Source organism: Opisthorchis viverrini, assembly GCF_000715545.1.
Source record: "Opisthorchis viverrini unplaced genomic scaffold opera_v5_618, whole genome shotgun sequence".
Lineage (NCBI taxonomy): Eukaryota > Metazoa > Platyhelminthes > Trematoda > Opisthorchiida > Opisthorchiidae > Opisthorchis > Opisthorchis viverrini.
The window spans coordinates 45,634-59,599 of NW_008752282.1; the positions used below are offsets into that span (position 1 = coordinate 45,634).

Genomic DNA, 13,966 nt, shown 5'->3' on the forward strand with positions numbered 1-13,966 from the left:
TGTGTGCTGATCACGAACTGTTTCTGGCAAGTACGAACTTTCAACATAAACGTTCGCACCGCGTAACCTGGCGGCCGCCAACTACAAATCAACCGTGGACCCAGTTGGACCACGTGGCCATCAGCCACCGGTGGAGAGCCACAATTCAAGACTGCCGTTCCTTCTGGGACACACCACTTGATTCCGATCACGCCATGGTGCGCGCACGCCTGGCAGTTCGTTTCCCTTCAGGCCCTCGCAAGTCGGCAAGAAGCATGCCAATCCACCAGCTTCGAAGAACTGCCATAGCTCAACAGTATCGATCTGACCTAGCCCAGCAACTCTCCACAGTAAAACAATACTGTGGTGGCAGTGAGCATTTGTATGAAGCGTTGCAAAATGTGAAAGGAGCTATACTAGCGGCGTTCAGTGCTGCCTGCCCGACTTCTCCAATTCGACCACAATACTACTGGATGTCGTCGAGGTCGTTATCCATGATTGATACCAGGAAAGCCATACCATCAGGCAACGAGTACGACTGCGCACGTTATAACACCTGATGGGGTGTTGAGATTTGATCAACATAACTCTGTGTCGGAATCCCACTTGCTACTCTCGAGTCAATGCTTCGGGGACCACCATAAGGCAGTTTCGTTAAGATGAGTCAAGCTGATCCTTCTTTGATTACTGCACTCACCGCAGGATCATTTTTAGACGATGCGCACTGTCACTGATTCTCCCTAGTTGTCCACGAAGTATCCTTTTTCCGAATGCGGCCAAATAAATCAGACAAGCGTTGACTGAGTACTTCACTACCATCTTTGGAAAATGCAGGTAGGAGGTCATTCGGACCAGGAGCTCACTGGCAGTCGACAGAACATATTCAGTTGTAAACATCTGAGAACATATGGGGTTCTAGGTTCACAGTCCAGGGACCTAATTCAGTTGCGGAATCCAAATGATTGGAAGTGATTGGCTACGAGGTATGTTCAAGGTGCTCGGTCCAGCGGTCAATGTGTCTATTTAATAGAAAATGGTCGTGCCACTTTGTACCTCGATGGTTTTGTCCACAGGCGGTTTCCGGAATCCGGACGCACGGATCAACTGAAATAAAAATCGGACATTCACAGCTTTCCAGGCCTCTTCCGCCCCATGGTCTTCTGTGTCTACCAAGCTTCATGGTTGGCGCGAACACTCAGTTTCACTTGGCGTCTGGTAACTCGTCAGGCCTGTCACGAAGTGACTGGACCACAACGTAGTGTCACGGTTTGCGTACCTCAGCGATCCATTAAGCTATACCTGGGAGTGTCCCCGTGACACCACAGAGTCTCATCCCAGGTTGGTCAATGGTTAGAAGTCTGACAAACACAGTCTGCTGGCCCTCCAGGTTTGGGGTTGGAACGTGTCAGCTTGTTCCGTAGAAATGGTAATGCTAATGCGTTTCCCGCGAAACACCGCTGCCTCGCGGTTAGGCTTTTGAGACAAATGCTCTGGTGGAGGACCCCAATCATCCTCCTGTCTAGGTGTTGGCACCCCGACAATATCCCAGACCACGCACAACCGCGAACTGCACATATACAAATAAACCACGTCGGCCATCGCGTGGTGCCATCAGCCGGGTCGCCTTACTTGCTGCATACAGCAGGATAGGTAAGCGAAAACAGGCTACTGATGATGCCTCCTTTCTCTTTCACATACTTCTCCCCTCTCCACCCATCCCATTAATAACCCTCCTCTTGTAGGCCCAGCACTTAGAACTCATGACTCCGCTCGTCCTACATCGGTTTTGCGTGCAACATCTGCTCATCCAATGGCGGCGACATCGTCAAGAAACAAAGGAAGAACCGACTCCGGACGAGCCCGTGGTCGGACTCCACACAATTGTTCCGAAACAAGCGGCTGTCAATTACTAATCCGTGCCGTTGTTAACTAATGGCGCTGTGATCAATTCGTGGCTGGCACGTTCGATGGTACTATGCGGCTGGACGATTTTGGTTATTTCGGAAGTTGATACTGCGTAAAAATAGTGTATGGTCAGTACCTGGCTGAAGCACTCGTTCTCGGTTGTCAGTACGTACTGAGTTCAATCCAAATCGATCACCCAGTTGAGTCTCAGATGCGTGAAGATTACCCACCATTGAATTCAGATCACCGGCAGCCACAACGATGTCTAAGCTTTGAGTCCACCGTAAGAGGACACTGAGGGCTCCATGAAAATTTCTTTGGTGGTATGACAGCTACATTCGGTGGGGTATGAGTAGATAGTACTCAACTTTCCGCTTGCGAGACTCCTTGCGAGACGTTGCCTGACAAGCCGCACAGACGACTTTTAGCAAGGAATCATCACCATTGTCAGCTGTAATAACCGCGTACTCATCGTACAGCGGTTGTAGCTGCCGCAGTTTCGCTCACCGATGATTTTTTGGGGTGGGTGGTGGGTAGCTGCAGGGAATCACTCAAGCAAGGAACCTTCTGCCCAGTGGCTTAGAACCATACTAGCCCCTGCGGCCTCTGAATGGTCAGAAGCCGGAAGCGAACGGAGAGTGAATGGACAATTAGCTGATTTACAGTGTTTCAATCTCGCACTGTTGTTTCTGATACGCGGTACATATCAAGCGAGTCTGGTGTGGGAGCAGGAGCAGCTTGTCCTGTTTCCTTCAGAGTATGAACGTTGAAACTGCCAGTTGAACTTGACTCCAAGGCTTGAAGACTGATTTTGAGCTCTCTGAGGATGTCACTGTCGCATGACACGCAGATGTTGTCGCCAAGCCGATACAGGACGAACGGAGTTATCAGTCTTAACTCCTGACCTACAAGGATAGTTATTAATGGAGTGGGGGAGGGAAAAGAAGAAAAATATGTGGAAGAGTAAGGAGGTTTCAGCAGGAGCTTGTTTTCGCCATTAGGTGACTTCCATCCCTTGTACGTTGATACGTTTTAAACCAAAACCAGGATTTCGTGACTCTTAAAAGCATGCGGTGTTAACTCATTATTTTCGTTCTGAGATCCTTGCCTCCACGACAAGCTGAAGGCGGACATTCCAGCAACTTATACGCAATGCATTCTTGATTTTGAAGGGAGATGGGGGAGGACCCATCTGCACGTATGTCAATATGGTGGCTGAGTCGGTATCAAGTGCTCGCCTACCCGAGACGCCGTGGCATGAACGGAGCTTTGCATTTGGAATATATTCACAGAACAACGCGGAAACTTGCATGCCGGCGAAGGCCCTGGCGCCACATGACCGCATGGTCTTTGCACATCTAAATACAGACGGCAGGGCAACAACAAGCTGTGGAGAACTGAACCGTCGGAGAGGCTGCTGGGACTTTGCCGACTTCATCAATCCACTCCGCCGGATCTGGCACTTTTCCGAGTTCACTTCACCAGCCCTTGTGCATCCAAGTGCAGCTCGCAAGGCAGCGGAGTTTCATGCTTGCGGTCGACTGTCACACGGTTTGTATGCCAATTCGATAGTACTAAGTACTACCCAGGAATTCTTATCCTTTTCATGGCCCTTAAGTCCCTTTAGGACGAGCCATTGCTCGTCATTTCGTAATATCGGTACTAGTTCGATGTGGCATTTTGCAAGAGACCCGGCTGCCAACCTAGCCCTTTTTTCATTGCATTGTGATAGATGCGATGGCAAAGTATCCTTTCTACGACCTTGCATAAGACGCTCGTGAGGCTAGTTGGACGATAATCCCTGGAGTCCTGCTTATCCGCGCAGTCCGTATGTCTTATTTGGAAAGAGAAACGTTGAAAAAGCAAGTTGGTGTCTTATTTAGCTCAAGAACGTCTTGTCTGACTATGTGAGAATGGAAAAAATCGCCACATAAACTTTTGTTTGGGTCCAAGTTCGTGAACTCATTTATCCCAGAAGAAGATATTAAGCTAATCGTTACAGGCCTGGTAATTTGTCTAACAACAGCCTTAACGTTGCTTGACGTAGCTCTGAAGTCCATATTTCATGGCTCAGGGGGCGAGATGGCTCAAGTTGTTAGAGCACGAATTTGCTGATCCGTCGTTCGAACCCTACCTCTGCCTCTCGACTTCCCCTGTCTAGGCTTGGGCAACCTGGTAGTATCCCAGCCCTCGTGCAACCTCCGGGTGGCATGGCAGTTAGGCGCCGAAAGGGTGCTACAGCTGGACGATTTCATTTGCACTGGTCTCCTGTGATTGCAAGTCCTATCCACTCAGCGCCGCCGTTAAGTTACCTGTTCAGAATGCGCCTTCGATGGGGAAGCTGGTGGAGACTCCGTAGTGGAGCCGGAGATATGTCAGACGCACCTCTAGACTCAAATCACTCGGTTCAGGAGACCGAACCGACACATTTGCTAACCAGACATTGTATCTACATTGTATCCACTTGACCGAACCAACTTGAACCTTGAATAACACGTCACTACACCGACGAAAGGAGTATCTCAATGTTCATGTAGGGCATCTTCTGAAGTGTTTATGAGCCAGAACTTCACTAAAAGGACTCATCGCAGCCCTTGTGACAACACATATCTGCGTGTTGCGATACCCACCTGCTTTCTTTGTAGATGGGTAGTGTCATACCATGTCAGAATGGACTATGCTACCCTACCTGGAGGTTTCCAGTTTGGCTGGCTATGGCAACAGAAACCTCCATAAAATCTTCCCTGTTGGTTCTCTCATCGCACATCAAAGTACACACGTGGATAAGTCGCTTAATCGTAGTGAAAACAGTCTGGAGACCTGCCTAGTAGGAGTCCAATAGACGTAACTCCGAGCGATGTCTTTCATCCTGGTGTTTCCGGAAGGCCCCTTGTCAAACTGCGTCAACACGGCTTGTTGAAGCTCCTTTGAGATGGTGAGGCATCCTGAGAGCAAAATGCACCAGTCGGCCAGTGGTATTGTGCCACACCGGTTGAAGTAGATGGCTCATTATTTACAGAGAGACTTCATTGACCGGACGGTCCGTGGTTCGACCTCTGCATCTCAATTTTCCCTGTCTGGGCTTCGGAATCTTGTACTTCTTTCGGGTGATATTGCAATTAGGCACCGAAAGAGTGCTACAACTGAACGATTATCCCTTTTTATCTTTTCAACTAATCGTGTGGGCAGGCAGATGACCACCAACTGCGTTTGTACTTGCCTATCTGCTGCAGCACAAAACCTTAGTCGGCAACCTGATGTACTGCATCAGGTGTTACGGAAAATGGATCTGGCACTAAGCGGTTCGCTTCTGGTTATAAGGTGATTGCAGCGACTACTGTCTTTGGGTTCCGGCCTTCTCGAACAAATAACGTCAGCCTGTCCGAGGATCGCGATGCGCTAATAATTGATCTACAAGTTGTATCCTAGGTGTAGGACGTAGGCGTTGGATGTTGCACGCCATAATTCCTTTCTTCGAGCCAACTACAGCGAGGAACGATTGGTAGTTGATCGGTAGCAGCTAAAACAGACTAATCCTTGGTATCTGGTTAACAGCTGATAAACCGACTGACTGCAAAGCGTCCTATGGGACATCTTGACGACAAGGGCGATCTCCAGAACTTCTCTCTCCGAATGTATTTGCGATCAGTTGGTCCGGTTTCCATAGGGACTATGTGAGGTACGAATCGTGTCTACATGCTTTAATTCCTTATGAAAGACGAAAGGGACCTGGTTGTGTCATACGCTGGTTCGTCTGTATACTTCCCCCAGGCACAGCGTCAACTCCAACGCCAGGGCTTCTTCACTTAGCTGAACAACCCGATTGGACCTTCGGCAGATGAGTATTCGAGGACTACGATGCCCGCTACATAATGCACCTCAGTATCTGCCCGTGAATGTTTTTCACTGCCTGAGTTTTCCTAGTTACTGCTATATTTGTTGCCGTACAGTTTGAGCCTCATGTTTTTCAGTTTTTGCGCATCCTGTTTCCATGAGTCTCCATGAGATATATCCCTCAAACATTACAAACCTTGCACCTCAGATTGTAGATATTGTGTAGCAAATCGGGTAACAGTTTGTGGACATATGGCAGCTAACCGAGTAGCGAATGTTGGCGGTGGATAAGCCAGCACAGGAATTGTCCCCCTCATGAATCTACTAGCTACAGACCCGTCAGTCTCATCGATACTTTCCGAAACCCGTGATCAGATAATAAAACGAGCACTAAAACATCACTCTGACAGGAATGGCCCGTTTTTTCTGCCGAAGGTGGACTTCGGAGGAGTCTAGTGTGTACTCTAAAACTTTGTTTTCCGGAAGGAAGTGTGTGATATCGAGTGGAATCTGGACTTGCGTGAAATTTAGAAACGATTTAGGTGAGGTTTATCACCAGCGACCTCTCTGAATATGTCATTGGTGAAACCTTAACATTTGCGTCTCGGAATTCGTATTCGGCGGTCACCTTCAAGTTGAGGTTAGTGACGTTATATCTTCGTCACTTCAGTTACGCAGCGGGGCCTGGCAACTGTTTTGGGATCCTGCATGTTCAATATTCGCATGGATGAGCTGCTACACCTGTTCACCACTGACTTCTTATGCGCGGATAACCTAGATATAGGGATGCAAGCACCTTCTTAGTATCCACTAATGTCGACCAAGATGTACTGGGTATTTTGTTCAACTAGATAGTCATGTAAGTTACCTATTACTGTGCATTGCGTTTTCTGTTGTCATTTAAAGCTGAACAAGTAGTATATTACTGGTGCCCATTCTCTAACATCGCTATTGGATAAAGATCTCCGAGCCGTTGTTTCTATTGCGATCTCATCCTCGAACACGTCTTCATAGGCGGCATTCACCATCAAAGATAGGTTTTATGACCCGCTGAATGCCCTGTTTCGAAGAGCTAAAAGCTCGGATATCGTTGTAGTTGCCGGGTATCTGAAACACATGTGGACAGGCTTAGCGCACCTGAGACTCAATTAGGTGGTCGGCATAGATTAGACTCGGTACGCAAGGACAATGGTGACCGCAGACTATTTTTATGCAGGACTAACTTTCGAAATAACCGAAGACGTCTGACCATTTGGTGTCCTGTAGCGTGCCGGCTACGAACTCAAATCACTCACATCACCGACATTTACCAATATCGCGGATCAGTAACTGCGTATCAATAACTGCTCGTTTTAGTACACTTGTGGATTCCGATCAAGCGCTCGCCTATAGTAGTTTCTCTCTTCGTTTTCTAGGGCTGCATAAGGTCTGGACAAGTCACTTGGCAACAGAGAAGCTGGCACATCCCGAGGTTAGATGAATTTACCGGAATTGTCCTCTGGAATCGCTTCCAGCTGCTCCATCATCAAACCTGAATTCGTACTGGGATGGGATCGCCACCTTTTTGCACAATGCTTGGAGTTTTGCTTGTGGCACGGTGCCTCCAGGCCCATTCAAGCACTGGGGACCAGACCGCCGATCCTGAACGTAACTTGGCCCGATGAACTATCAGGCGACAAGTAAAAGTGCGCGTAGCGACGTAGAGGCTTAGGCGGCGAACTTGGAATCCCGTACGACCTTGGAGCTTTATGACTGCGTATGTTCTATCAAGCCCCACGGAGCTTCCGGTCCGGATGGTCCTTCAACTGCATTGTTCAAAGATAGAGATGAAGTCCTCAGTCAGTGCTTGTCTGATCTGTTTGTCCGCGTTAGGGAAAATGAGACTGCCTATTTTCAGAAGTGAGCTCGTAATGAGTACGATTACCACAGGTTGGTTTGCTTGACCTCGATTGCACGAGGTTATTGATGTCATTTGTGCTTCATTCCCTTATGGTGGCTTGTGAAACACCGACTTGAGAGCAGAGACCGGGGTTCCTGCCTGGTAGAGGTTGCGTTGACCCCATCTTCACACTCCGTCAGGTTCTAGAACAACGTCACACGTACAGGTAAACCACAATCTTAGTATTCTTGGATTTTCGAGGCGCATTCGAATCGGTTGACCGATCTGTCCTTCTTGACACGCTTGCCCATTAAGGAATACCCCGGACATTTGTGAACATAACAAGTTGTTTGCCTTCTCAGACTTCCGGTGTGAAAGTATATGGAGAGCTCCTCGAAAGTTTCCGTCCTTCTCATTCAATTTCGTGATCAATGAATTAATGAGACGAACGCTGGAAGGTCTCAAAAACCCCAATCTTCAACTACCATGTGAGGAAAACCTTGGAATCTGGAACATACAGACAATATCGTTTTCGTTTTTGAGGAGGAGAAGGCGCAGGTGTTTTTGGATGAACTGACCAAAGTCATCCCGTCCGTTGAGGTGCATTTCGCACCCACAAAGTATAATATCATGCTCCTGGACATGCAGTCACTGAACACGCCACTTACAATCCGAGGAGAGGCACTCGATGTTGTGGAGCGTTTGATGTACCTTGGAAGTTGTCTTAGTTCTGATTGTAGTGTGACAGATGAGGTGAATGCACGAATCTTCAAGGCTCGGGTCGCGTTCGCTGATTCGAGACAATTATGGCGTCAAACTGGTATATACCTGAATTTCAAGGGACGTGTATATCAGGCTACAATGCGGGCCGTTTTGTTGTATGGCTGTGGGACTCGGCCTGTTCGGTCAGTCGAAATTATACATCTTTAGGTGTTTAACAATCGTTTAACAAAGTTAAACAATCTCAGAACCATAGCTCGTGTGGGTTGTTGTTGGCGAATCCGTAACGTGGCAATTATAAAGCGAGTTTTTGTTTGTACAACAGGGACTTCCATTGAAGAATGTGATAAGCATCACGAACTGCCGTGGTTAGGCCACATGTTGCGCATGCCAAACCATTTTTTGCCGGAGAGTAGTTCTTTGTCCCATCCAGAGTGGCGAAAGCAGAGAGGTGGCCAACCCTTGACCTGGCAGAGGGGTATTAAAGGACTCGCGAAGGGTTCGGATACTTTCGGTGTTATTCGCCTTGCAGGATGGTGACTGCGCGATCCCCATTGCGTCTGGTTGGAGACGTTGAAAGATATGACTGATAATCGATGTCAGTGGCGTTCTCGTTGTTACTTTCAATCCAGATTGCCTGAATGAGTGTCTGGATGTACAGGCACCTCAAAGTGACTGGTAGACTAGCACCAAGTCCCTTCCCCGTGCACTTTTTCTTTACAACTGGGCTTTTAATTAAATCATGGCTGCATGACAGCGAAGCGTCATTGTTGAACACTGATGTCATACTATTGACGATGATGATGATGAGGAGGAGGAGGATGCAAGGTGGCATCAACCCCCAAACTACATTGGGCTATCAATATCTCATTCTATCACAGGTCGCTAGGTGAATTCTGTGCTATGTTTTCTTCCCACGCGCCACCGACCCTGGTGTGTATCCACCCACTCCACACCTCTGTAATAGTGAAGAATGGTCTGCGAAGAATGCAGTAATGTAGCTTCTTTCTGAAAGGAGTTTCTGTGTAAAAACTGAAAAAAGTATCAGACGTGTAAAATGCACCTTTTTCTGCTTATTGGTTTCAGCTACCTGTCTTCCTCTTCCTTGTGGCTTTCGCCTACCGCTTTATGAGATCAGGAAATGGGGGATCGTTCACGTTTTGAAGCACTAGAGGAGAACGTGGAGTCGATGATCGAATTATGTCGTGAAGCAGGGATTATCGTATGTGATTATCAACCTAGCGTCTCTCTTCAACGAAAGGTTAATGATCTTGTCTCCCGGTTACAGGTAAGCTCAGTTCACTTTATTCCAGCAGTGTATCAGAGAGACAATCGGGTGGGTCTTTGATATTACATCAGGTCGTAAAACAACATGACTAGGACTCGTCAAGTTCTCGTTTCGATTTTAACAATATGTGTACCCATTCAGAATGAGTATTAACAACTAGAATGCGACGACTTACGTGATCACCTCAGTTCGGTTTGTCAGCCGTATGCTATGTATCAAGGGTAAGTTAGTTTCGCTGCTGTTACAGTTTCGGTCACCAGAAAATAAGAAGGACAGGGAATGGGGTGGAACGATCAGTTAATCGACGTTGAATTATTCGGTTTACTGGTCAAAAACGGAGCATGAGTGGTGACTTTTATGCGTGACTTGGCAGTGTCTGTCGGTGTACTAAATATTCACAACTCGAGCCCCGGAATCCCGATACAGGGAAGCAGAACTTGCTAACCTACTTGATTTTACTGATTAGGGGTTTCATACTTAGTTGCTAGTCTATAGACCCTCCCCGGCTCGGTAGTCTCGGTTAAGCATAGGGCCTCCGCAGCAAATGACTGAGCTAGCATAGCTTGTCCTATCCTTTTGGGTGAGTTGCTGACGTCTTTCTCGGAATCCATTCCCATTATCGTCGTAGTAGTTCACATTTATTGCTGGTCAACGGTGAAATGTCTCCAGCACACAGTGATCGTGATTTCAAGGTAGTTCAGAAGTTAGGGTTCGAACTGTTTTCTGACACAGCAAACACAGAAGTCAGAAGTCACACTTGTGTAGCTCGTGGGATCGACACCCTACTTGTATCATCTAGATACATAACATCTGTCGGCCTAATCTCCATAATTACTTACGTCGGTTCCTTCTACAAGCAAGTAGTTCCTACTTCCACTGGTTACTAAGTTTATCGTTAATCTGAATACCTGTGCATCACAGTGTGTTTGCCGTTTATCTGGCAATGTAGAACACATTAATCCCGTCATTCAGCTGCCACATTCTTTCTTCTCTCTTAGGAGCTTGATCGAATGCAAGGTGACCTTCACGATGTACATGTGCCAATCGAGCTATTTTCAAAAATTGACGCCGGACAGAACCCACAGTTGTACACTCGCGAATTTATGGAACAAGCACTTGCGAAAAACGAGGCGGTGCGCGGGAAGTTAGAAAGCCTTCGGAGGTTTCGTGCACTGCTTATTGCTGAGTTGTCTCGCCATTTTCCCAACGAGATGGCCAAGTATCGAGCCGTTCGTGGAGACCCCGAGGCGCCGAATACGGCACCCGCTGGGGTGCTGTCGGGCAATTCACAATCCAACGGTTCCGGGACTGAGACTGGTCCGGACTCAGCAGCTACCCGATAGCTAGATTGTGTTACTACTTTCTCCTATGTAAATTGACTTCTTTTACTTGCTCTCTGTACATACTACTTTCTTGTGCATGCAAAACAGCCAATAACACTGATTAAAATCTTGTTTGTCAAGTATGAAACACCTGTTCATTTGGGAGCCTGTTAGTCATTGCGTCGGATGCAAACCGTGTATCGAAGTACTTCGGTTCTGGTTGCTGCAGATTCGTTCACGAAAGAAAAGGAGAGTAAAGAAATCAAGGCCATTCTTTGAAGTTGATGATCCAGCTAATTCATTGACATTACATGATTGTGTTTGCTTAGTATGGCAGGGAGTGAGGAGACTACACGGTAAATGCGATGGAATTTGGTGCAGAATCATCAGTTTCTGTGCGACACGCTCAGATGTCCCAGAGGCACCAACAATTGTTTGTTCCGGTTCCGGTGCCGCTTGGGGACAATTCTCATCAACGTGACTGATCTGACTAATAAGGGTTTTCATACCTCGTAGCCAAGTCATGGACTGACCCCTTAGGTCGTTTTCACCCAACGCATAGCTGGACGAAGGGGACTCTGCGAGCAAACAGTACTCTGGCATATGAAGTACATGGCCCAACTTGCCTAACCTATGAAATGTGATCAGCTGTTCTATCGAGGGAGCATCTGCAATGTTTCAGCCTACTGGATCGGCTCATCTGCAAGTGTACGGTTTGGATTTGCTTGCATTCAGTATCGTAGTAGTACTTCTCACTGTTCAGGTGTAAAACACAGGACGAACCTTACAGGTTAGGCTATTTAAGATGGGTTGCATTCCTAAAGGGTCGTATTGTTAGCGTACCCGGTGTAAGTGAACAGCCTGGTAATACTTCGATCCCTGAGGTACCGGAGGCAAGTAAGAAAGACTCGAGCAACACATTGATTACAAAGTTGACGAAGAAGGTACCCTTGTGTGACATCGTTGTATTGCACTCAGGAGGTATATATGGGTACCCACATGTCCACGGGAAGAGTCATACACAGTTTTTGTGAGTCACATTCCATCACCATCATAATTTTTGGCGATCAGTGGAGTCAGAAGCAGCTTTCAGAGCGAGAAGAACCGTCTGAAGGACGTGCCTCTACGTCATAGTCGTTTGTTGCTGGCATGGTTTCCTTGGCATCACTCTGAGCGGATGATTGCGACATCCGATGTCCATTGGTGATGTGCAAGCATCCTCGGGCAGACCATTTCGAAAGCTGTGAGTATGACCTCTTGCCCCTCTTCCCTCGTCACCCATATCATTATTGTAACTTTCATAGCCTTTGAAGCCAATTCAGTTCGACATTGTTTGGCTACAGAACTGAGCGCTCTTGCATCGGGCGAGGCATTCCAGGTGAAAATCGAATAGATAGACGTGCCCACACAATGGTGTACTTAGGGTCAAGCGGTGTACTCCAAGTTGAACGATCATGTATAGGAGCTTTTCATGACCCGATCGAGTCCAGGGCGCGAACCCCGAATCCATCACCGTGATGGATTTCCTCTGGAGTTAGTCGCACTAATTAGTCATTCATATTACTAAATAGAACTGCAGTCTTTGTATTTCTTGCTGACTGAAGCATTCGTAACAAATCTCGATGCAAGCTGTTTTTCTCAGCTTCAGAGCTGCCGTCTGCATGCTAAAACAATCAACGGACGCGGTTTACGGCGTCGAGATGCATTGCTCGTAACGGAGCCATTCAGTCAAACGGCGCAAAGACGGCTGTTCACTGGGATCCAGTCTATTGACGCGCACTCAGCCTTGAGGCCAAGCACAACTCTCACTCCCTAGGTACTACGAACAATTGCGTCAAAATCATCAGACACATGAAAATTGAATTGCTTTGACTCAAAAGTATGACCCACAGAGCACTGAAATGATGCAGGATTTTGATGGGGTCCAGTCTGTGACCCAAACATCTGAACCGTAAGGCTACGTTTATTATGGTTTTAGTTAGGTACCCCTTCTGGAGCCAATGATTCAGCATTCTGACCCACTTGGCAGTAAGTGACTGGCCTGGCCCAGGTCGTGGAGAGTGAAGCATAAGTACCTGACTCCTGATGTTATTGCGCATAGCAGGTGCATTTGCAGCAGCTCATGGTAGATTGTAAAGGTCCGCCGGAAGGCCAAATCACTCTGTCGTTGAATTTCCCATCGACACGCGTTAAAATGAATACGAGTACGGTCGTGCTTTTACTGCTAATTCATAGTTTGGGATGACAAAACTTGAGGTAGTGGGTGCCGTATATTTAAAGGATATGAAATGTTATTCCACCCCAGTTTGATTTTTAAAAAATAATAACCGCCCAGCTATAAAACCTTTCCCGTGCTTAGCTGCCTTGCCACCCGAAGGTAGCACGAGAGCTGAAATACTGTCAGGTTACCCAAGTCTATACAGAAGCAGTCTAGTTCCTGAGTTGGGTTGGAACCATGGATCTTTAGGCCTATAAGTTGGCGTTTTCACCACAGCAGTCTCAGGCTCCAGATTTATTCGCAACTGGTCACTACAATACCGAATGGCGAACCTACGGTGTTACCTGTGCACACGTTTTGAGGACAATGAATTACTCGTTATTGTCTTACCCCAAGTTGAACGATGTGTGGATAATGCTCAGTATAATCTGTTGCACTTGTTCGCTTGTTTGGATCTAGGGATCCTAAGGGTTCAGTGTCTGCCGTGATTTGACCCCTTCGTGCAATGAAAAAGTAGGTTGCTTGGCCCATGGGTTGCCACAAAAATTATTCGACAAGAGAATTTGATTTTCATGGTCGGATCTTGCGGTTTTGTTTTCTACGAAGCTATCTGGTGAAGACCAAGAAACTTTCCACGTATCGCATTAAGTAAACACAGTCTCCAAGGGCTTTGCAGGGAACGAACCTAGTGCGATCCGGACCGCAAATGAAGTGTACGAAAATGGGTAAAATCCCTTGGCGCGGCGGTATCATGTTAACAACTAAACAAGATTAGCATCATAGCTCCTCTCTTGGAACCGAAAATCAGAACACAATAATCC

General features: G+C 47.2%; 1 protein-coding gene across 1 annotated transcript; it reads left to right on the forward strand.

Moving 5' to 3' along the window:
- Positions 1 to 9,381: 9,381 nt before the first annotated feature.
- On the forward strand, positions 9,382 to 11,033 carry T265_11866 (hypothetical protein; the record flags this gene model as incomplete). Its single annotated transcript, XM_009178665.1, has 2 exons — positions 9,382 to 9,605; positions 10,604 to 11,033. The coding sequence occupies 2 exons, from the start codon at positions 9,459 to 9,461 to the stop codon at positions 10,946 to 10,948; spliced, it is 492 nt and encodes a 163-aa protein (XP_009176929.1).
- Between the last annotated feature and the right edge of the window lie 2,933 nt (positions 11,034 to 13,966).